At 27.9% G+C, this 22,734-nt stretch overlaps 1 protein-coding gene and 2 pseudogenes across 6 annotated transcripts; all 3 read right to left on the bottom strand.

Moving 5' to 3' along the window:
- Positions 1-2,951: 2,951 nt before the first annotated feature.
- Positions 2,952-22,595, bottom strand: LOC103874103 (F-box protein At3g03040). Of its 6 annotated transcripts, none has more exons than XM_018659682.2 (6): positions 21,398-22,595; positions 21,183-21,323; positions 20,776-21,123; positions 20,551-20,697; positions 8,868-8,978; positions 2,952-3,319 (listed from the first exon to the last, which is right to left on the bottom strand). In XM_018659682.2, exons 1-6 carry the CDS (start codon positions 22,361-22,363, stop codon positions 3,107-3,109), a joined length of 1,926 nt encoding a protein of 641 aa, XP_018515198.2. In that variant the 5' UTR covers positions 22,364-22,595; the 3' UTR covers positions 2,952-3,106. The 6 variants fall into 6 exon arrangements, with proteins under 6 accessions (XP_018515198.2, XP_033129506.1, XP_033129507.1 ...); XM_033273615.1 differs by lacking the exon at positions 2,952-3,319 and adding an exon at positions 4,334-5,149 and having other exon boundaries at positions 8,606-8,978; XM_033273616.1 differs by lacking the exon at positions 2,952-3,319 and having other exon boundaries at positions 8,539-8,978.
- Positions 3,337-4,469, bottom strand: LOC103874130 (annotated as a pseudogene).
- On the bottom strand, positions 11,973-14,559 carry LOC103874129 (annotated as a pseudogene).
- Positions 22,596-22,734: the final 139 nt, after the last annotated feature.

Genomic DNA, 22,734 nt, shown 5'->3' with positions numbered 1-22,734 from the left:
TAATTCAAATCGCTAGATTTTTTTAGTTATTTTTAATGTTAATTAATTTTATATAATAAATTACTGTATATTAAAAAGTTTAAGATAAGATAAATTTTTATACATGTGTTATATAGTTTACTAATATTAACCCGTTCTACCAACGTATTATATTTTTAGCATAAATATTTTATATTTATGAAAATAAAATATGTTAACTTATCAATTTAAAATAATTTTATCATATTTTGTTCAATATAACGCTTTTATTTTAAAATGATAGATATTATTATAAAATTGATAAAATATGATATAATTTTATTTTTATAGTAACATTTCATAACTAATTACAAAATTAGTTGAAAATATTTATATTCAATTTATGACAATTAAGATCTTATTATAATCTTTTTCAAAAGATTTGTTAGAATTTTAATTTTTTTAAAAAAATTAAAAGATATAAAAGATATTATGATTAAAGTAGTTAAAAATATTATATATATTAGCATTAGTGATATACATTTAATAGAAAATTTAAATGATGGTCCAAATAAAAATATCACTCATCAAAAAATCATGATTTTTATTTTATTAGAAAATAAATTTGAAAAAATTAAAATAGAAATAAATATTTATTTCTAACAAAATATTTAAAAATTATTAGTAAATGTATTTTTGAAATTAATTAATTTCATTTTATTTAAATTTTCGTTTATAAACCAAAACTATATTCAATTTTAATTTCTAATTATATTTTATGATAATTTAAATTAAAACTAACTAATTTTTGAAAGTAAATTTAAAAAGATTCTAAGAAGATTTTAAAAAGATTTTGTTAGAACATTTTAAATATATTCATTTGTAATTCAAATAAAAAGATAAAGATATTAAAAAATATAATAATGAACTTATGTAAAATATGATATTTTTTAGAAATTGTCCAAACTAAAAAAATCACACATGAAAAGAAGTCATGACTTCTGTTTTAATATATTAGACTAGATCTTGACCCGCGCAACCGCGCGGATGTTCTTTTTCGGTTTTATAAACATATATATATATATATTTTTATTTTAGTTCATTAGTACAATTTTAACGTTAACCATATATTTAAATATTTATATACCTGTTTCAAATATAACAATTTTATAGTTTACATGGTGTAACAATCAATAGTATAAAACTATCACATGTATTTGTCACTTCTTATTATATATTATGTTATTGTATTTAGATTTTGTTATTAAACAAATTAATATATGCATGAAACAACATATTTGAAATTTATTTTGTATCAAATTTATATTCAATTCTAACCCGCCAACCTTCAAAGTCGTATTTCCTTATATCAATATTTTTTTTACGTTTATTCATTTTAAAAATATATTCTTTGAATATACAAAAATCTAAGATATGTCAATTTTTATACATTTATCATATAGTTTGCGAATGCTAAATGGTTATGTCAACGTATTATATTTTTAGCATAAATACTTTATATTTATGAAAATAAAATTTTAAGTTTATCAATTTAATATAATTTATCATATTTAATTCAATATAATATTTTTACTTTAACATGAATTATTATTATTATAAAATAGATAAAAATAAGATATAATTATTTTGTTTCATTTTATAAACGATAATTGAATACATATTAATGAATAATAATAGTTCATTGGTAATTACAAAATTAGTTAAAATATTTATATAAACTTTCTGAAAATTAAGATATTGTTAAAATATGTTTCAACAGATTTGTTAGAATTATATATATATATATATAAAGTTAAAATGAAAAGATATCATAATTAAAATAAATACAAAGATTTTTTATATTATTAGCTTTAATGAAATACATGTTAATTTTTATACATGTATTATATAGTTTGCTAATGTTAACCCCGGTTACCAACATATTATATTCTGAACATAAATACTTCTGAAAATAAAATATACAAATCTAATAATTTAATATAGTTTATCATGTTTAGTTCAATATAATAATTTTCTCTTAATATGATTGATTATTTTATATAATAGGTAAAATAAGATAAAACTTTTATTCTTCATTTTATAAAATATATTAATGTATAATAATATTTTAAAACTAATTACGAATTATAAAAAATATTTACATAGAATTTTTGAAAATTAAGATCTTGTTAAAATCTTTCAAACAGATTTGTTAGATTTTTTTAAAAAATATATATGTATATTTAAAACTAAAAGATATCAAAAGATATTATTTAAATCGGTTCAGTATTTTGAACTATACAATGGTTTACATTACTATTATGTATAATTTATTATGGAATCAAATATGTGTTTGTTAACCAATCCGGTTTTATAGGAGTCGATTGTTATATTAGGAATGATATATTATTAAGCCATATTATTAGAAAGAAATGAATGATAACTGATTTCTAGTGAGAGTCCATTTTTTAAAATATCACACATGAATTAAAGTTGTGACTTCTGTTTTAATACATAAGATTACCAACATATTATATTCTGAACATAAATACTTCTGAAAATAAAATATACAAATCTAATAATTTAATATAGTTTATCATGTTTAGTTCAATATAATAATTTTCTCTTAATATGATTGATTATTTTATATAATAGGTAAAATAAGATAAAACTTTTATTCTTCATTTTATAAAATATATTAATGTATAATAATATTTTAAAACTAATTACGAATTATAAAAAATATTTACATAGAATTTTTGAAAATTAAGATCTTGTTAAAATCTTTCAAACAGATTTGTTAGATTTTTTTTAAAAAATATATATGTATATTTAAAACTAAAAGATATCAAAAGATATTATTTAAATCGGTTCAGTATTTTGAACTATACAATGGTTTACATTACTATTATGTATAATTTATTATGGAATCAAATATGTGTTTGTTAACCAATCCGGTTTTATAGGAGTCGATTGTTATATTAGGAATGATATATTATTAAGCCATATTATTAGAAAGAAATGAATGATAACTGATTTCTAGTGAGAGTCCATTTTTTAAAATATCACACATGAATTAAAGTTGTGACTTCTGTTTTAATATATAAGATATATAAGTTTTACACGAAAAAAAAGCACAATCATAAATCTAGTCTCCATCTCGTGGCAAAAGATCTGCTGCCATATCTGTGGGCGTAGTTTGGCCGAGCTCGGCCATCTCACCCTGATCCCTCGACGGCTCCCCTCGCTCTAAGTCAGTCCCACGCATAGCCTTCAGCGCTGATGCAAAATCTGGATACAGGTCCGTCATGATTTCCAACAGAGCCTCGAAGTCCCGCTTCTTCTCCTGATCGTTACACGCCTCTGATTCTGCAGCCAAAGACATAAAAACATTTGTTCTTCATTCATCCTGTAATTATTAACGCTGCAAAACAAGCACACCCAACCAATCAGCGGGTTAATAAGGATTCTGTATTTTTCAGCTGAAATTGGAAATTTGGTAGCAAACTTTCCTGGATATGTTTACATTCTTCTCCAAACACACGAAAGGTAAGCAAAGAAATTGAAAAAAATATGTGTTGAGGAGGACATACCATACTCTTCTGGAGATACTAAAACATTGTCACAGCCATTTTAAGTTCCTCCTTACTCCATAAATCAATCAGCATATTCCGGATAGTAATGGTATCAGGACATATACCACTGGAAATCATCTCCTGGAAAATGTCTAGGGCTTCAATGACCCACATGACGAAACCCATAAATCAAAGTTTTGTAAGTAACTTCATCAGCAACTATTCCTCTTTGGTACATCTCGTGGGCAAGCTCCATCCCATCGTCAACCTTCCCAGCCTTACAATAGCCATTAATGAGTGTAGTGAAGGTCACTACTTTTGGAGAGCAGCCTTTACTACCCATCGAATCGAATGTACGTTTTGCCTCATCTAAGCGGTTCTGTCTGCATAGTCCATCGATCATTGAATTATATGTGACTGTATTAGGATATACACCCATGTGGAGCATCTCACTGTATAGTTCGTCGGCACAATGAACTTGCCTCCTTTGACCAATGCATTGATCAATGTGTTTTACAACATTGGGATTGATATCTGTTTCTACCATTTCGCGCAACAACCGCTCGCCATCACTCCATCTACCAGAGATACAAAAACCATATATCATACAACTGTAGGTGATTACATCCGGAACGATTCCTTTCTCGTGCATTTCACTGAAAAGATTTTGAGCATCGCTATGACGTCATGGCGGCACTGTATAATATCTTACACAATCTGTTTACAATTGTTCTGTAAGTGACAAGGTCAGGTGGATGACCATTTTCCACCATCCGATCAAGCAGAGCAACATCGTCGAGAACTAAAATTTAGACATAGTAAAAAGTATAATAATTAAACTTAAATGAAACATAATATATTAATAAGTAATTTCTAGACTTAACGGATCCGAAATTCAAACCAACCTGTTTCGACATAAATATCCGAACGATACATAATTTTCTATATCTGAAAAATCAAACCCTAGCATGAACTGAACCCGAAAATTACATATATCCAAAAATATCCGAAATGTAAACATATACTCCCTCTGTTTCACAATACATGATGTTATTCTTTAATGCACAAAGATTAAGAAATTTACTTTTCTCTTAAAAAGTAGTTTCAAAATATAATTTAAAAATCATCCAACCAGTTACAAAAATGATTACAACATCTAATTGGTTACACAGTTTTCAATAGAGTTAAAAATAACATAAAAATATCAAAACATCATATATTTTGAAACACCAAAAATCTTCTAAAACATCATCAATTATGAAACGGATAGAATATATCTAGAAATATTAGTTATGTTAATATTTATAATAATTCAAATATTTAAAATAATAGTTATAAATTTGAATATATTATTTAATTTTTAGGTAGCACATATTTTCATTTATTTGAAGATATTTTTGTTATTTTTGAAAAAAAAATTGGATATAAAAAAACCGAATCCGAACTAGTAATTTTGGATAAAGTCAGTAATTTTCTATAGATTTAAATTTTAACAAATGGAACTAAATTTTCTATAGGTACCAAACCGATACGATCCAAAATTCTAAACAATCTAATCGGTACCAAATTTCCTAGATCCGACATACCTAATACCCAAAATATCGAAACCCAAAAATCCTTACTAATAAAAGGGACCTTTTGAGACTCCATAGAGCGTCCACATCAGCGAAAAAAACTTCTCCCTAAAGATGACACGTGACATTACATTTTAATATTACTAATCTATACTAATAAAATGGACCTTTTGAAGCTCCATAGAGCGTCCACATCAGCAAAAAAACTTCTCCCGAAAGATGACACGTGGCATAAAATATAGTTTTACATTTTAATATTACCAATTTTCAAAAATTATAAATAATATGTAAACATACAGCATAAAAATAGAAAAACTATATTAAAAATATGTAAGATTACCATCTTTCACTTAAAAAAAGACGGCTTATCTTCATAATGTAATAATACCGTTTTATAAAAAAAAACAAAAAACATTATATATAATTTTGAAAATAATAAATATATGTAAAAATACAACATAAAAAATGGAAATACTACATTAAACATATGTAAGATTACCATTTTACATTTTTATTTAAAAAAATAATATGTAAACATACAACATAAAAATGGAAAAACTACATTAAACATATGTAAGATTACCATTTTTCACTAAAGAAAAGACGGTTTATCTCCATAATGTAACATTACTATTTTGTAAAAAAAAAACATTATATATATAATTTAGAAAATAATAAATAATATGTAAACATACAACATAAAAAATGGAAATACTACATTAAGCATATGTAAGATTACCATTTTACATTTAAAAATAACAATAATATGTAAACATACAACATAAAAAAAATGGAAAAACTACATTAAACATATGTAAGATTACAATTTTCACTAAAAAAAATGGCTTATCTTCATAATGTAACATTACCATTTTATATAAAAAAGAAAAAAACATAAATATAACTATTTGACTATTGGTCCAAGTTGTTCTATTAAACATTGCCGTTTTACATTAAAAATGGAAAAATACATTAAGATTTAAACATCTATCTTAAAATATAAAATATCGATATTAACTAAATATAAAGTATAAGAAAGAGAAATACTCAATATATAGAAAAATAAATAATAAGTAAATATTATAAATATATAAATATACGAATAATATATACAATAATAAGTAAATGCACAATTTTTAAAAAAATGGAAAGAGTACATTAAATATTAAACATCTATCTTAAAATGTAAAATATAGATATTAAGTAAATATAAAGTATAAGAAAAAGAAATACACAACTTAAAAACAATGGAAAAAGTATATTAAGATTTAAACATCTATCTTAAAATGTAAAATATAGATATTACCCAAATAGAAAGTATAAGAAAAAGAAATACACAATTTAAAAAATGGAAAAAGTACATTAGTATTTAAATATCTATCTTAAAATGTAAATCTATCTTAAAATATAAAATTATTAGTAAATAGAAAGTATAAGAAATAGAAATACACAATATAAAGAAAAATAAATCATAAGTAAATATATAATATAAGTAAATACCCAATTTAAAAAATGGAAAATTACATTAAGATTTAAAAATATATCTTAAAATTTAAAATATAGATATTACGTAAATAGAAAGTATCACAAATGGAAATATACAATTTAAAAAAAAGGAAAACGTACATTAGGATTTAAACATCTATCTTAAAATTTAAAATAGAGATATTAAGTAAATAAAAAGTCATGAAATGGAAATAAACATTAAGCATTAAATATATAATATATGAATTATCTATATAATAATAAGTAAATACACAACTTTTTTAAAAGAATGGAAAAAGTTCATTAAGCATTAAACATCTATCTTAAAATGTAAAATATATAATATAAGTAAATACACAATTTGAAAAAAATGGAAAAAGTACATTAAGATTTAAATATATATTTTAAAATATAAAATATAGATATTACGTAAAAAACATATAAGAAATGGAAATAAACATTTTAAAAAATAGAAAAAATACATTAAGATTTAAGCATCTATCTTAAAATGTACATCTATCTTAAAATGGTAGTAAATTATATAAAAATGGAAATACCACATTAAACAAAAAAAAATGTATAGTTTTACATCAAGAAAGTTCCTATAAAACTCATTATTCCATCAACATCAACCTCACACTATCAAGGAAAGCTTCAAATCACTCGAGCAAAAAAATGGTTCCACCATCAACTCTTGCCGTCCCAAAAACCTTTAATGACCTTGAAAGTGATTTCTTATAACAACAAACTTTTTATTAGGTGGATTCATTGTTGGAAAACCCGCAACTTCCAAAAGCCAAACTTATTCATGAGAATTGAATTGCTTTTCATAGACTCAAAAGTATTCTTACAAATTTAAAGTAATCTAATCTATAATTATATTGTTAACATTCATTTAAGCGTTTATCCCGAAACACTTCCTTCCTCGCCGAATCAGGTATTGGTTCATGTTGGTTTAGTATTGTTTTTGGTTTATTAACTGGTTTAGGATGATCATATTGTAAATATAATTTAAGTTGGTTTAGCATATATTATGCTTAAAATAAATTAAATTAAATAATTGTAATATTAAGCTTAAAATATAATTTTAGAGAGTTTTCAAATATAGTTTACAGAACATTATAGGTGATGAATTCGTTTATTACTTAAAACTAAGTTTTTTAAAAAAACATACAGAGATATAAATATCAATAATGGATTGGTGAGTATAACGTGAAGACAAAAATATAAATATTTGATTTTCAAGATAAGAAATTCAGCTTTTATTCAGTTACTCAATATATAATATCTTAAATTATTTTTTTAAAAATATACATAATTTATATATATAGATTAATCTTCCAAACTTAAACTATTATATTATATATGAATAATGTTTTTAAATAAAAATAATTTCTGATTTAAAAAAAAATAAAAACAACAAATGGTTATTTTCAAATAATGGATGTAATTTACATTATACTATCATTTAACAAGTATTATATACGTTTTGATATATCATTATTTTCTATTTCCAGAAAACAATAAATTGTTAAACATCAATATCATCAATATACGAACATCACAAATTCAAACATCACAAAAAATATTTACATAAACAATATTCAAAAGAATAGTTATATACTTAATATTTGAAAATCAAAGATATTTTTGCTAAAATTGTACTTACCTGGCCAAGGAGATCGACCATCTTTTTACGGATCAATCGATTGTTGAGCATGTGGTCGATCCAAAAATACTCTGCAGTTTAATTAAATATCTAAAACATTTATTCCAACACTCAACATATAGTTTTGCTAAATATGATAACTAGATAGCCAACAAAATTAAAAAAAAATTTAAATAGTAAAAAATATGTTAATTTAACGTGTTAAAATTCAAAAACAAATTTTAATTATGACATGCATCTTAACATTTATATAAATATATATCATAACCTAAATATAAATGATTTAACAGCTTAAATTAGAAAAAAATAAAAAATCTCGGGCGTAGCCCGGGTTAATCCCTAGTAATTTGTAATATGCAAGTTTTACGGGAAAATAAAAGCACAATCATAAATCTAGTCTCCATCTCGTGGCAAGAGATCTGCTGCCACAGCTGTGGACGTAGGTTGGTCGAGCTCGGCCATCTCCCCCTGATCCCTCGACGGCTCCCCTCGCTCTAAGGCAGTCCCACGCATAGCCTTCAGCGCTGATGCAAAATCTGGATACAGGTCCCCCATGATTTCCAACAGAGCCTCGACGTCCCGCTTCTTCTCCTGATCGTTAGACGCCTCTGAGTCTGTTGCAGCTTGTCGAGCCTTCAATGCCGATGCTATCATCGGGTACTGCTCAACAATTCCATCAAACATAGCATCATGGACTCGTTGCCTCTCCTTATATTCCTCATTAAGCAGCTCCTTAATGTAGTACTGAGAGATCTCCTGCGGTGGAGGATGAGTTCCATGCAAGATGTAAACCATACCATACTTATTTCTGTTATTGCGGGGTGTAAACTGCAGAAAACAAGAAAAGGACTGATTAGTTAACTCAAAACCGTAATGGTTTTCTTTAATGTAATTAAATATACCTGAGAGGAGATCTCCTCCATCTGGCTTTGGGACATACCCTTCGACTGTAGCACAGTATGAGTAGAAATCTCCTTCCCGTGGACCTTGTATGCAATGATTTTATAAATTCTATTTACTTCAACGTTTGTAGGATCATTATCACTCTGGTCGGCATATACTTCCATCTCATCCAAACAAGGGAAAGACTCCAAGAAATGCCTTATCATCTCTTTCTCTCTAACTGTTCCTTGAAACCCTCTGATCTCCAGCTTCTTCACTGGACATGATGATAGTGAACGACCTTTGTCCTCCCGAGATATGCAGTCGCAAGCATCCCCGCACTTGTCAGTCACATGGTGTAAGAGACCCTTGAAAGAGGAAGCGAGTCAATAAAGGAACTCTAAGTACCATTGTACAATGTTTTGGGCGTATACCTTGAGGATTAGAGTTTCTAAACGTGGACAGTTCCTTAAGAGAGCCGGCATCGCTTGCCATCCCAGATCCGCTTCACAAATAATATGTAGAGATTTGAGGTTGTTGAACACCGGCATCGACTCACAGCATAGAGACAGTGCCTGAAAAACAAGACAAAAACCCATCCTAAGTCCCAACATTAACATTTGTTTCAAAAAACATTTGATGTTTCAGATGAATAACAACTGACCTCAAGAGTCTCAGCAGAAATGAAAAGTTTATTAACATTTCTTAACCCTCTTATGAGCTTCCACACATTCCGAAGACGTAGAGAAACAACATTTTCATCATCTGGTTCTCGTATTAAGTCAATCTGATGTAGAGTCACCTTAAGGTCGAGCACAGCCTCGGCTAGATTGGGCAAGTTAACTTTCGGATAATCCGCGGCAACAAAATCAGAATACTCAAGGTAAACGAGACTCGGACTATCAAACGAAATCCTCTTCGGATTTCGAAAATCTTGGAAACCGCCGGCATGGATAGTTAACTTCCTGAGGCTCTGACTCGACGCGGATTGGTCCGATTGAGGCCACTCGATATCAGCCATGTAGAACTCCTCGAGAACAGGGAAAGCAGAGAGAAACACCTCGAGATCATCACACAACAGAATCCACGTAGATTCAAAGCGGAGAGTCTTAAGCATTGGTAAGAAAGTGTCCGTACCTCCACGCCACCAATCAACACCAAACTCGCTTCTTAATTTCAGCTCCACCAGTTTGCTACTAACGAACAGCTCTCTAGGCAGAAGATACATATAATCGGAATCCCAATTGTCGTCTGATCCAGGAAAATCGAGGACAAGTTCAAGGCTTGTAGCGCCACGTTGGAGGACATTACATATCCATTGATTCACACGATCTGTGTCGATGCCAGTTTTGCATTTCAAGGAGAATTTCTTGATGGGAGTATCGCCCTGCGAAGCCAAAACCTTATCCACGAAATCCATGAAGCTTTGGAGGATACCATCTCGTTCCCGCTTACCCTCTTCCGGGTTAAGAAACACAGAGTCGTCAATGTCGAGGCTAGGGACGAGTGTAAAGAGATTGCGCCATCTTTTGGAGAGAATCGAGGTTATAGCAGCTTCCTTTGTCGTCAGGAAAGACAGTATATGAGAAAGAACCTCTTCGGGTAGACTTCCGATACGATCCATCTTCTCTTGCAAGAATACAAGTTTAGAATCAGAAGACTGGGAGTTAAAAGAGTGCGCGATGAGTCGCTGGTTAAGACAAGGAATCAATTGAAATGAAGAACACTTAGTTAGGGTTGGTTTTGTACTTTTTATCAAACCGAATATAACCAATCGGGAAATAGCCTAAAATAGCACTAAAAAAAATTATGTCACAAATATAGACCATAAATATCAAAATAACCAAAATATTTTATTAAAGAAGTAAATATACATATATATCATTAAAGTTAACTAATCTAACTCTTAAGGTTTAGAGCTGAGGGGTGGAGATTTGGGATTGAGATTTAAAATTTTATAAAATAAAAAATAAATATTAAAAATTTTATAATAAAAATTTTAAAAATAGTTTCAAATAGTATTTTCAAATTACAAAAACAAAATTTGAAAAAAAAAATAAAATAAAAATTTTGAAAAAAAAATTTATGTAACAAAAATTATAAAAAAATTCGAATTTGAAAACATATAATCTAAAACTATAAAAAAAGTTTATTTATTTTTATTTTATTTTATTTTTAATTTTTTAATTTTTTTTATATCTAGAGTATTAGGTTCCTTTTACCTATTAAATGAAACATTTTGGTCATTTTCCTCATTGTAGTATATTTTTGTGATCAAAACTTAAAAATAGTCTATTTAGGAGAATTACCCTTTACACAATAGGTCACATCACATCTACTTCTTTACACTCTAAAGCACTATGTACTCCTCATGACACTTTTTCTTAACTTTTTCCTTGTCTCCTAACTGATCCAGTTACATCCTTTTAGAAAATATATCTAACTAAACTAGCATCAATTGTGGAAGCACCCTAGCCTATTGGTTAAAAGGCTTCTACACCTAGGTATGGGGTTTGAATCCCATACTATGCAATTTCTTGTAGATTATAGGATGCAAAGCTTTCGGAGGTTCCAGAGTACTGTAAACAGAGCCGTTCGTTGTGGTCGCTTGTTGCGGTGAGAACCTGTCTATCGAGGATGTCGTACATGCAAAACCGTCTGTGGTTTCAAGTGTTTCGGGAAGAGCTTCATCGTGGAATCATTATTCGTGGAGCTATTCATCAATATCACATATGTTGCAGGTAGTTGATCATCATATGTAATAGATCTAGTGATTATATGATGATGTAATGTGTTCCCAACGTTAAAAAAGAAAAAGAAAAACTAGCATCAATTAATAAAGTCACTTGAATTGCTATAAACCATTGATTTAATTACATACTGAATGGTCAAGATTTATTCTCTCTCTCTTTCCTTTATGAATTTCAATTACCGTCAAAACTATCCCAACCCTCATCAAAACTCTCTGTCGCGAATATGATTGAGTCACGAGCTCGAATGCGGGTAACCCTGACCACAGTAAGCTTCTTTGCCTGAGCCGCTGCACTCGTCGTCACCCTCAAGCTCCGGTCACAGAAACGTTTATCGTGCTGTCATGCATATGTTTTCCTTCTTCATTTTGTTTCATTTTACCGCCGACAAATCGCAGCTAACAAATCAACATGAAATCAAGAGCAATAAGACCAAGTTAAATGTTTTTAAGCTGTCTTTCATTTTGTTCCTACCAATGAGTTAAAAATCCTCAAATTTCTTGTAAAATTTGTAACCCTAAGGGACTCGGGAAGAAGATGACATAATTATAATGATGTCATTAATAAATTAATTATTAAAAAAATCGAATACATGTGTACATTCTAAATGTACATGTAGATGTTTATTAATTAAGTGTACATTTAGATGTTTGTGAAAACCATTAAAATCACCTATATGTTATGTACATCACTTTCATCTTTTGTGTTTTCTGATATTTTGTGTTATGATTTTAAACTTCTCAAATGTGATTTGAAACTTCTCAAATGTAATGTGTATAATCATGTTGCATTTGTACATTACAAACGAAATGTACGTTTCTTTAATAATATGTACATGTACACCATGCACACATGTAAATATGTACATATGAACACATGGAAATCCAGACCAATGCTTTTTGTTAGAAATTTTCGAGGAAATTTTCCAACAGCATTGTCCGTCGGAAGTTCACTGGAAAACAATAGTTAGTAATAAGTGAGCTAGTCAAAATGAAATGTTGTAATTAGTCTCAAATTCTTGATGAATTTTTCAGATCATTTTATAATTTTTGTGTGGATGTGTATCTCAAAGAGTATATAGACGAGTACGTTTTCACTATTCACATATAAATCAATCCACAAATAATTATTTTAACACTATCCGCCTATTTATTTTTTAATAATATATATATGTACACATAAAAAAAGTACACATGTACAAATGTAATCATGTACACATATAAACATGTAGGCATGTGCACATCTCCAGGTAACATTTGTAAAATTTGATATATTGTATTATCTATTTTGGTATTTTGATTAGCAAACGCCAATCCACATATATATGCATAAATCATTACTACTTTGGTGATAAAGCCATTAGAAAAATAAAAAAATACTCAAAAAACTATAAAATAAAAAATGAAAATAAAAAAATAAAAATAAAATTCAAAATCACCAGGCTTAAAGAAATTTCAATATTTTGTAATCTGATAAAAAATTAGTAAGGAACAGATCCAACAAAAATTAAATGGCACTGAAGCTTTGCTGCCAAAGACATAAAAACATTTGTTCTTCATTCATCCTGTAATTATTAACGCTGCAAAACAAGCACACCCAACCAATCAGCGGGTTAATAAGGATTCTGTATTTTTCAGCTGAAATTGGAAATTTGGTAGCAAACTTTCCTGGATATGTTTACATTCTTCTCCAAACACACGAAAGGTAAGCAAAGAAATTGAAAAAAATATGTGTTGAGGAGGACATACCATACTCTTCTGGAGATACTAAAACATTGTCACAGCCATTTTAAGTTCCTCCTTACTCCATAAATCAATCAGCATATTCCGGATAGTAATGGTATCAGGACATATACCACTGGAAATCATCTCCTGGAAAATGTCTAGGGCTTCAATGACCCACATGACGAAACCCATAAATCAAAGTTTTGTAAGTAACTTCATCAGCAACTATTCCTCTTTGGTACATCTCGTGGGCAAGCTCCATCCCATCGTCAACCTTCCCAGCCTTACAATAGCCATTAATGAGTGTAGTGAAGGTCACTACTTTTGGAGAGCAGCCTTTACTACCCATCGAATCGAATGTACGTTTTGCCTCATCTAAGCGGTTCTGTCTGCATAGTCCATCGATCATTGAATTATATGTGACTGTATTAGGATATACACCCATGTGGAGCATCTCACTGTATAGTTCGTCGGCACAATGAACTTGCCTCCTTTGACCAATGCATTGATCAATGTGTTTTACAACATTGGGATTGATATCTGTTTCTACCATTTCGCGCAACAACCGCTCGCCATCACTCCATCTACCAGAGATACAAAAACCATATATCATACAACTGTAGGTGATTACATCCGGAACGATTCCTTTCTCGTGCATTTCACTGAAAAGATTTTGAGCATCGCTATGACGTCATGGCGGCACTGTATAATATCTTACACAATCTGTTTACAATTGTTCTGTAAGTGACAAGGTCAGGTGGATGACCATTTTCCACCATCCGATCAAGCAGAGCAACATCGTCGAGAACTAAAATTTAGACATAGTAAAAAGTATAATAATTAAACTTAAATGAAACATAATATATTAATAAGTAATTTCTAGACTTAACGGATCCGAAATTCAAACCAACCTGTTTCGACATAAATATCCGAACGATACATAATTTTCTATATCTGAAAAATCAAACCCTAGCATGAACTGAACCCGAAAATTACATATATCCAAAAATATCCGAAATGTAAACATATACTCCCTCTGTTTCACAATACATGATGTTATTCTTTAATGCACAAAGATTAAGAAATTTACTTTTCTCTTAAAAAGTAGTTTCAAAATATAATTTAAAAATCATCCAACCAGTTACAAAAATGATTACAACATCTAATTGGTTACACAGTTTTCAATAGAGTTAAAAATAACATAAAAATATCAAAACATCATATATTTTGAAACACCAAAAATCTTCTAAAACATCATCAATTATGAAACGGATAGAATATATCTAGAAATATTAGTTATGTTAATATTTATAATAATTCAAATATTTAAAATAATAGTTATAAATTTGAATATATTATTTAATTTTTAGGTAGCACATATTTTCATTTATTTGAAGATATTTTTGTTATTTTTGAAAAAAAAATTGGATATAAAAAAACCGAATCCGAACTAGTAATTTTGGATAAAGTCAGTAATTTTCTATAGATTTAAATTTTAACAAATGGAACTGATCCGAGTACCAAACCGATACGATCCAAAATTCTAAACAATCTAATCGGTACAAAATTTCCTAGATCCGACATACCTAATACCCAAAATATCGAAACCCAAAAATCTCTACTAATAAAAGGGAGCTTTTGAGGCTCCATAGGACGTCCACATCAGCGGAAAAAATTTCTCCCGAAAGATGACACGTGGCATGAAATATAGTTTTACATTTTAATATTAATTATTTTCGAAAATTGTAAAAAATATGTAAACATACAGCATTAAAAAAATGAAAAACTACATTAAACATATGTAAGATTACTATTTTTCACTTAAAAAAAAGATGGCTTATCTCCATAATGTAACACTACCGTTTTATTAAAAAAAAAACAAAAAACATTATATATAATTTCGAAAATAATAATTATATGTAAAACATACAACATAAAAATGAAAATACTACAATAAACATAAATATGTTTGACTATTTTTCCAAGTTCTTCTATTAAACATTGCCGTTTTACATTAAAAATAGAAAAATACGTAAAAATTTAAACATCTATCTTAAAATATAAAATATAGACATTAACTAAATATAAAGTATAAAAAAGAGAAATACTCAATATATAAAAAAATAATAAGTAAATATTATAAATATATAAATATACGAATTATATATACAATAATAAGTAAATGCACAATTTTTAAAAAATGAAAAGAGTATATTAAATATTAAACATCTATCTTAAAATGTAAAATATAGATATTAAGTAAATAGAAAATATAAGAAAAAGAAATAAACAACTTAAAAACAATGAAAAAAGTATATTAAGATTTAAACATCTATCTTAAAATGTAAAATATAGATATTACGCAAATAGAAAGTATAAGAAAAGGAAATACACAATTTAAAAAAATGGAAAAAGTACATTAGTATTTAAACATCTATCTTAAAATGTAAATCAATCTTAAAATATAAAATTATTAGTAAATAGAAAGTATAAGAAATAAAAATACACAATATAAAGAAAAATAAATAATAAGTAAATATATAATATAATCTCGAAAGATGACACGTGACATTAAACATATGTAAGATTACTATTTTTCACTTTAAAAAAAAGACGGCTTATCTCCATAATGTAACATTACCGTTTTATAAAAAAAACAAAAAACATTATATATAATTTCGAAAATAATAAATATATGTAAAACATACAACATAAAAATGGAAATACTACAATAAACATAAATATGTTTGACTATTTGTCCAAGTTCTTCTATTAAACATTGTCGTTTTACATTAAAAATAAAAAAATACGTAAAGATTTAAACATCTATCTTAAAATATAAAATATAGACATTAACTAAATATAAAGTATAAAAAAGAGAAATACTCAATATATAAAAAAAAATAATAAGTAAATATTATAAATATACGAATTATATATACAATAATAAGTAAATGCACAATTTTTTAAAAATGGAAAGAGTATATTAAATATTAAACATCTATCTTAAAATGTAAAATATAGATATTAAGTAAATAGAAAATATAAGAAAAATAAATACACAACTTAAAAACAATGAAAAAAGTATATTAAGATTTAAACATCTATCTTAAAATGTAAAATATAGATATTACGCAAATAGAAAGTATAAGAAAAGGAAATACACAATTTAAAAAAATGGAAAAAGTACATTAGTATTTAAACATCTATCTTAAAATGTAAATCAATCTTAAAATATAAAATTATTAGTAAATAGAAAGTATAAGAAATAAAAATACACAATATAAAGAAAAATAAATAATAAGTAAATATATAATATAATCTCGAAAGATGACACGTGGCTTAAAATATAGTTTTACATTTTAATATTACTTATTTTTGAAAATTATAAAAAATATGTAAACATACATCATAAAAAAATGGAAAAACTATATTAAACATATGTAAGATTACTATTTTTCACTTAAAAAAAGACGGTTTATCTCCATCATGTAACATTACCGTTTTATAAAAACAACAAAAAACATTATATATAATTTTAAAAATAATAAATATATGTAAAACATACAACATAAAAATGGAAATACTACATTAAACATATGTAAGCTTACCATTTTACATTTTTATTTTAAGAAAATAATATGTAAACATACAACATAAAAAATGAAAAAACTACATTAAACAAAAAAGAAAATTATATATAATTTCGAAAATAATAAATAATATGTAAACATACACCATAAAAAATGGAAATACTACATTAAACATATGTAAAATTACCATTTTACATTTAAAAATAAAAATAATATGTAAACATACAACATAAAAAAATGGAAAAACTACATTAAACATATGTAAGATTACCATTGTTCACTAAAAAAACGGGTTATCTTCATAATGTAACATTACAATTTTATTAAAAAAAGAAAAAAAAAACATAAATATAACTATTTGACTATTTATCCACGTTCTTCTATTAAACATTGCCGTTTTACATTAAAAATGGAAAAATACGCAAAGATTTAAACATCTATCTTAAAATATAAAATATAGACATTAACTAAATATAAAGTATAAGAAAGAGAAATACTCAATATATAGAAAAATAAATAATAAGTAAATATTATAAATATATAAATATACGAATTATATTTACAATAATAAGTAAATGCACAATTTTTAAAAAATGGAAAGAGTACATTAAATATTAAACATCTATCTTAAAATGTAAAATATAGATATTAAGTAAATAGAAAGTATAAGAAAAGGAAATACACAATTTAAAAAAAATGGAAAAAATACATTAGTATTTAAACATCTATCTTAAAATGTAAATCAATCTTAAAATATAAAATTATTAGTAAATAGAAATTATAGGAAATAGAAATACACAATATAAAGAAAAATAAATAATAAGTAAATATATAATATAAGTGAATACCAAATTTAAAAAATGGGAAATTACATTAAGATTTAAAAATATATATTAAAATTTAAAATATAGATATTACGTAAATAGAAAGTATAACAAATGGAAATATACAATTTAAAAAAATGGAAAACGTACATTAAGATTTAAACATCTATCTTAAAATGTAAAATAGAGATATTAAGTAAATTAAAAGTACAAGAAATGGAAATACATATACAGAAAAATAAATAATAAGTAAATAATGTAAATATATAATATATGAATTATATATGTAATAATAAGTAAATACACAATTTTTTTAAAAATGGAAAAAGTTCATCAAGCATTAAACATCTATCTTAAAATGTAAAATATATAATATAAGTAAATACACAATTAAAAAATGGAAAAAGTACATTAATATTTAAATATCTATTTAAAAATATAAAATATAGATATTACGTAAATAAAAATATAAGAAATGGAAATAATATTTTAAAAAATGGAAAAAGTACATTAAGATTTAAGCATCTATCTTAAAATGTACTTCTATCTTAAAATGGTAGTAAATTATATAAAAAATAGAAATACCACATTAAACAAAAAAAAATGTATAGTTTTACATCAAAAAAGTCCCTATAAAACTCATTATTCCATCCACATCAATCTCACACTATTAAGGAAAATTTCAAAGCACTCGAGCAAAAAAATGGTTTCACTATCAACTCTTGCCGTCCCAAAAACCTTTAATGACCTTGAATGAGATTTTTTTATAACAACAAACTTTTTGTTATGTGGATTCATTGTTGGGAAACCTCCAACTTCCAAAAGCCAAACTTATTCATGGGAATTGAATTGTTTTTCATAGACTCAAAGGTATTCTTACAAATTTAAATTAATTTAATCCATAATTTTATTGTTAATATTCATACTAACTCTTTCATGATCAAACCATTTCAGTTAATAACCATTCAAACGTTTATCCCGAAACACTTCCTTCCTCGCCGAATCAAGTATTGGTTCATATTGGTTTAGTATTGTTTTTGGTTTACTAACCGGTTTAGGATGGTCCTATTGTAAATATAATTTAAGTTGGTTTAGCATATATTATGTTTAAAATAACTTAAATTAAATAATAATAATATTATGCTTAAAATATAATTTTAGAGACTTTTCAAATATAGTTTACAGAACATTATAGGTGATGAATTTAATTTATTAAATTCGTTTATTACTTAAAACTAAGTTTTTAAAAAAACGTACTGAGTTATAAATATCAATGATGGACTGGTGAGTATAACATGAAGACAAAAATATAAATATCTGATTTTCAAGATAAGAAATTCAGATTTTATTCAGATACTCAATATATAATATCTTAAATTATTTTTTAAAAAATATACATAATTTATATATTTAGATTAATCTTCCAAACTTAAACTATTATATTATATATGAATAATGTTTTTAAATAAAAATAATTTCTGATTTAAAATAAAAATAAAAACAACAAATGTTTATTTTCAAATAATAGATGTAATTTACATTATAATATCATTTAACAAGTATTAGATACGTTTTGATATATCATTATTTTCTATTTCCAGAAAACAATAAATTGTTAAACATCAATATCATCTAGGTTAAGTATACGAACAACAAAAATTCAAACATCACAAAAAATATTTACATAACCATTATAATACAATAATTTAATCAAAAATACAATTAAAAAATATTAAAAAGAATAGTTATATACTTAATATTTGAAAATAAAAGATATTTTTGCTAAAATTGTACTTACTTGGCCAAGGAGATCGACCATCATTTTACGGATCGATCGAATGTTGAGCATATGGTCGATCCAAAAATACTCTGCAGTTTAATAAAATCTCTAAAACATTTATTCCAACACTCAAAAGATAGTTTTGTTAAATATGATAACTAGATAGCCAATAAAATTACAAAAAAATATTTAAATAGTAAAAAATATGTTAATTTAACGTGTTAAAATTTAAAAATAAATTTTAATTATGACATGCATTTTAACATTTATATAAATATAAATCATAGCCTAAATATAAATAATTTAACAACTTCAATTAGAAAAAAATAAAAATCCCGGGCGTAGCCCGGGTTAATCCCTAGTAATTTGTAATATGCAAGTTTTACGGGAAAATAAAAGCACAATCATAAATCTAGTCTCCATCTCGTGGCAAGAGATCTGCTGCCACAGCTGTGGACGTAGGTTGGTCGAGCTCGGCCATCTCCCCCTGATCCCTCGACGGCTCCCCTCGCTCTAAGGCAGTCCCACGCATAGCCTTCAGCGCTGATGCAAAATCTGGATACAGGTCCCCCATGATTTCCAACAGAGCCTCGACGTCCCGCTTCTTCTCCTGATCGTTAGACGCCTCTGAGTCTGTTGCAGCTTGTCGAGCCTTCAATGCCGATGCTATCATCGGGTACTGCTCAACAATTCCATCAAACATAGCATCATGGACTCGTTGCCTCTCCTTATATTCCTCATTAAGTTCCGCAAGTTTGGTCTCAGCAGCATCAAGCTGTTCTTTAAGGTAGTCCTCAGACATATCCTGAGGTGTTGGAGGAGGAGGAGATCCATGCAAGATGTAAACAAAATCGTACTTATTTCTGTTATTGCGGGGTGTAAACTGCAGAATCCAAGAAAAGGACTGATTAGTTAATTCAAAACCGTAATGGTTTCTTTTTTAATGTAATTCAATATATACCTGAGAGGAGATCTCCTCCATCTGGGTTTGGGACATAGTCTTCGACTGTAGCACAGTCTCCGTCGAAACGTCCTCCGCGTGAACCTTGTATGCAACGATTTTATAAATTCTATTGACTTCCACGTTTGTAGGATCATTATCACTCTGGTCGGCATATACTTCCATCTCATCCAGACATGGGAAAGACTCCAAGAAATGCCTTATCATCCCTTTCTCTCTAACTGTTCCTTTGAACCCTCTGATCTGCAACTTCTTCACTGGACATGATGATAGTGAACGACCTTTGTCCTCCCGAGATATGCAGTCGCAAGCATCCCCGCACTTGTCAGTCACATGGTGTAAGAGACCCTTGAAAGAGGAAGCAAGTCAGTAAGTGACTTTGTACAATGTTTTGAGCATATATATACCTTAAGGATTAGAGTTTCTAAATGTGGAGAGTTCCTTAAGAGAGCCGGCATCGCTTGCCATCCCAGATCCGCATCAGAAATAATATGTAGAGATTTGAGGTTGTTGAACACCGGCATCGACTCACAGCATAGAGAGAGTACCTGAAACAAAGACAAACCCCATCTCAACATTTGTTTCAAAAAACATTTGATGTTTCAGATAAATAACAACTGACCTCAAGAGTCTCAGCAGAAATGAAAAGTTTATTAACATTTCTTAAGCCACTTATGAGCTTCCACACATTTCCAAGACGTAGAGAAACATCATCTTCATCATCTGGTTCTCGTATTAAATCAATCTGATGTTCAGTTACCTTAAGGATGAGTACAGCCTCAGCTAGATTGGGCAAGTTAACTTTGGGGTAATCCGCGGCAACAAAATCAGAATACTCAAGGTAAACTAGCTTCGGAGTATCAAAAGAAATCCTCTTCGGATTCCGAAAGTCTTCGAAACCGCCGGCATAGATAGTTAACTTCATAAGGCTTTCACTGGACACGGACTGGTCCGATTGAGGCCACTCGATATCAGCCATGTGGAACTCCTCAAGAACAGGGAAAGCAGCAAGAAACATCTGGAGATCATTACATAACAGAATCCACTTAGATTCAAAGCAGAGAGTCTTGAGCATTGGTAAGAGAGTGTTTGAACTACCTCCACGCCACCAATCAACACCAAACTCGCTTCTTAAACTCAACTCGACCAGTTTGGTGCTAACGAACAGCTCATTAGGCAGAAAATACATATAATCGGAATCTAGATCGTCATCGTCTTCTCTAGGAAAATCTAGGACAAGTTCAAGGCTTGTAGCGCCACGTTGGAGGACATTACATATCCATTGATTCACACGATCTGTGTCGATGCCAGTTTTGCATTTCAAGGAGAATTTCTTGATGGGAGTATCGCCCTGCGAAGCCAAAACCTTATCCACGAAATCCATGAAGCTTTGGAGGATACCATCTCGTTCCCGCTTACCTTCCTCCGGGTTAAGAAACACAGAGTCGTCAATGTCGAGATAAGGGACGAGTGTAAAGAGATTTCGCCATCTTTTGGAGAGAATCGAGGTTATAGCAGCTTCCTTTGTCGTTAGGGAAGACAGTATGTGAGAAAGAACCTCGTCAGGGAGACTTCCGATACGATCCATCTTCTCTGCACCCAAATCAAATAGAAGCAGAAGATTGGGAGTTAACCTATTATTGTAGGGAAGATGTTGGGTGTTTTCTGTGAAAGAGTGTGACTTGGTTTAGGAATGGTTTTGCACTGGTTATCAAACCGAATAAAACCAAACCCAATCAAATACCAGAATCGTGAGTCTCAAAGTGTTAACTTTTTGTATATGTGTTGTCCAAAACAAATGGCGAATGTATATATGTCCCTGTATAACTTTGATTAATTAGTCAGTTTGTACATAATTACCTTCATAAACACGAAAATTAATATTACGAAATGAAGTAATAGTATATGATTACAACAAAAACAAAGTTAACCAGTTCAGTATTTAATTTGGATTTGATT

The sequence above is a fragment of the Brassica rapa genome, chromosome A06, assembly GCF_000309985.2.
Source record: "Brassica rapa cultivar Chiifu-401-42 chromosome A06, CAAS_Brap_v3.01, whole genome shotgun sequence".
NCBI lineage: Eukaryota > Viridiplantae > Streptophyta > Magnoliopsida > Brassicales > Brassicaceae > Brassica > Brassica rapa.
This window is presented reverse-complemented; position numbering and strand designations above follow the sequence as displayed.

Coding starts and splice junctions, on each gene's coding strand:
- LOC103874103 (XM_018659682.2), bottom strand. CDS start 22,363: ATGGATCGTATCGGAAGTCTCCCTGACGAGGTTCTTTCTCACATACTG. Junction 20,698..20,775: donor TGGAGGAGATCTCCTCTCAG/GTATATATTGAA, acceptor TGGATTCTGCAG/TTTACACCCCGCAATAACAG. Junction 8,979..20,550: donor AACTTGCGGAACTTAATGAG/GAATATAAGGAG, acceptor CTGCTTAATGAG/GAATATAAGGAGAGGCAACG.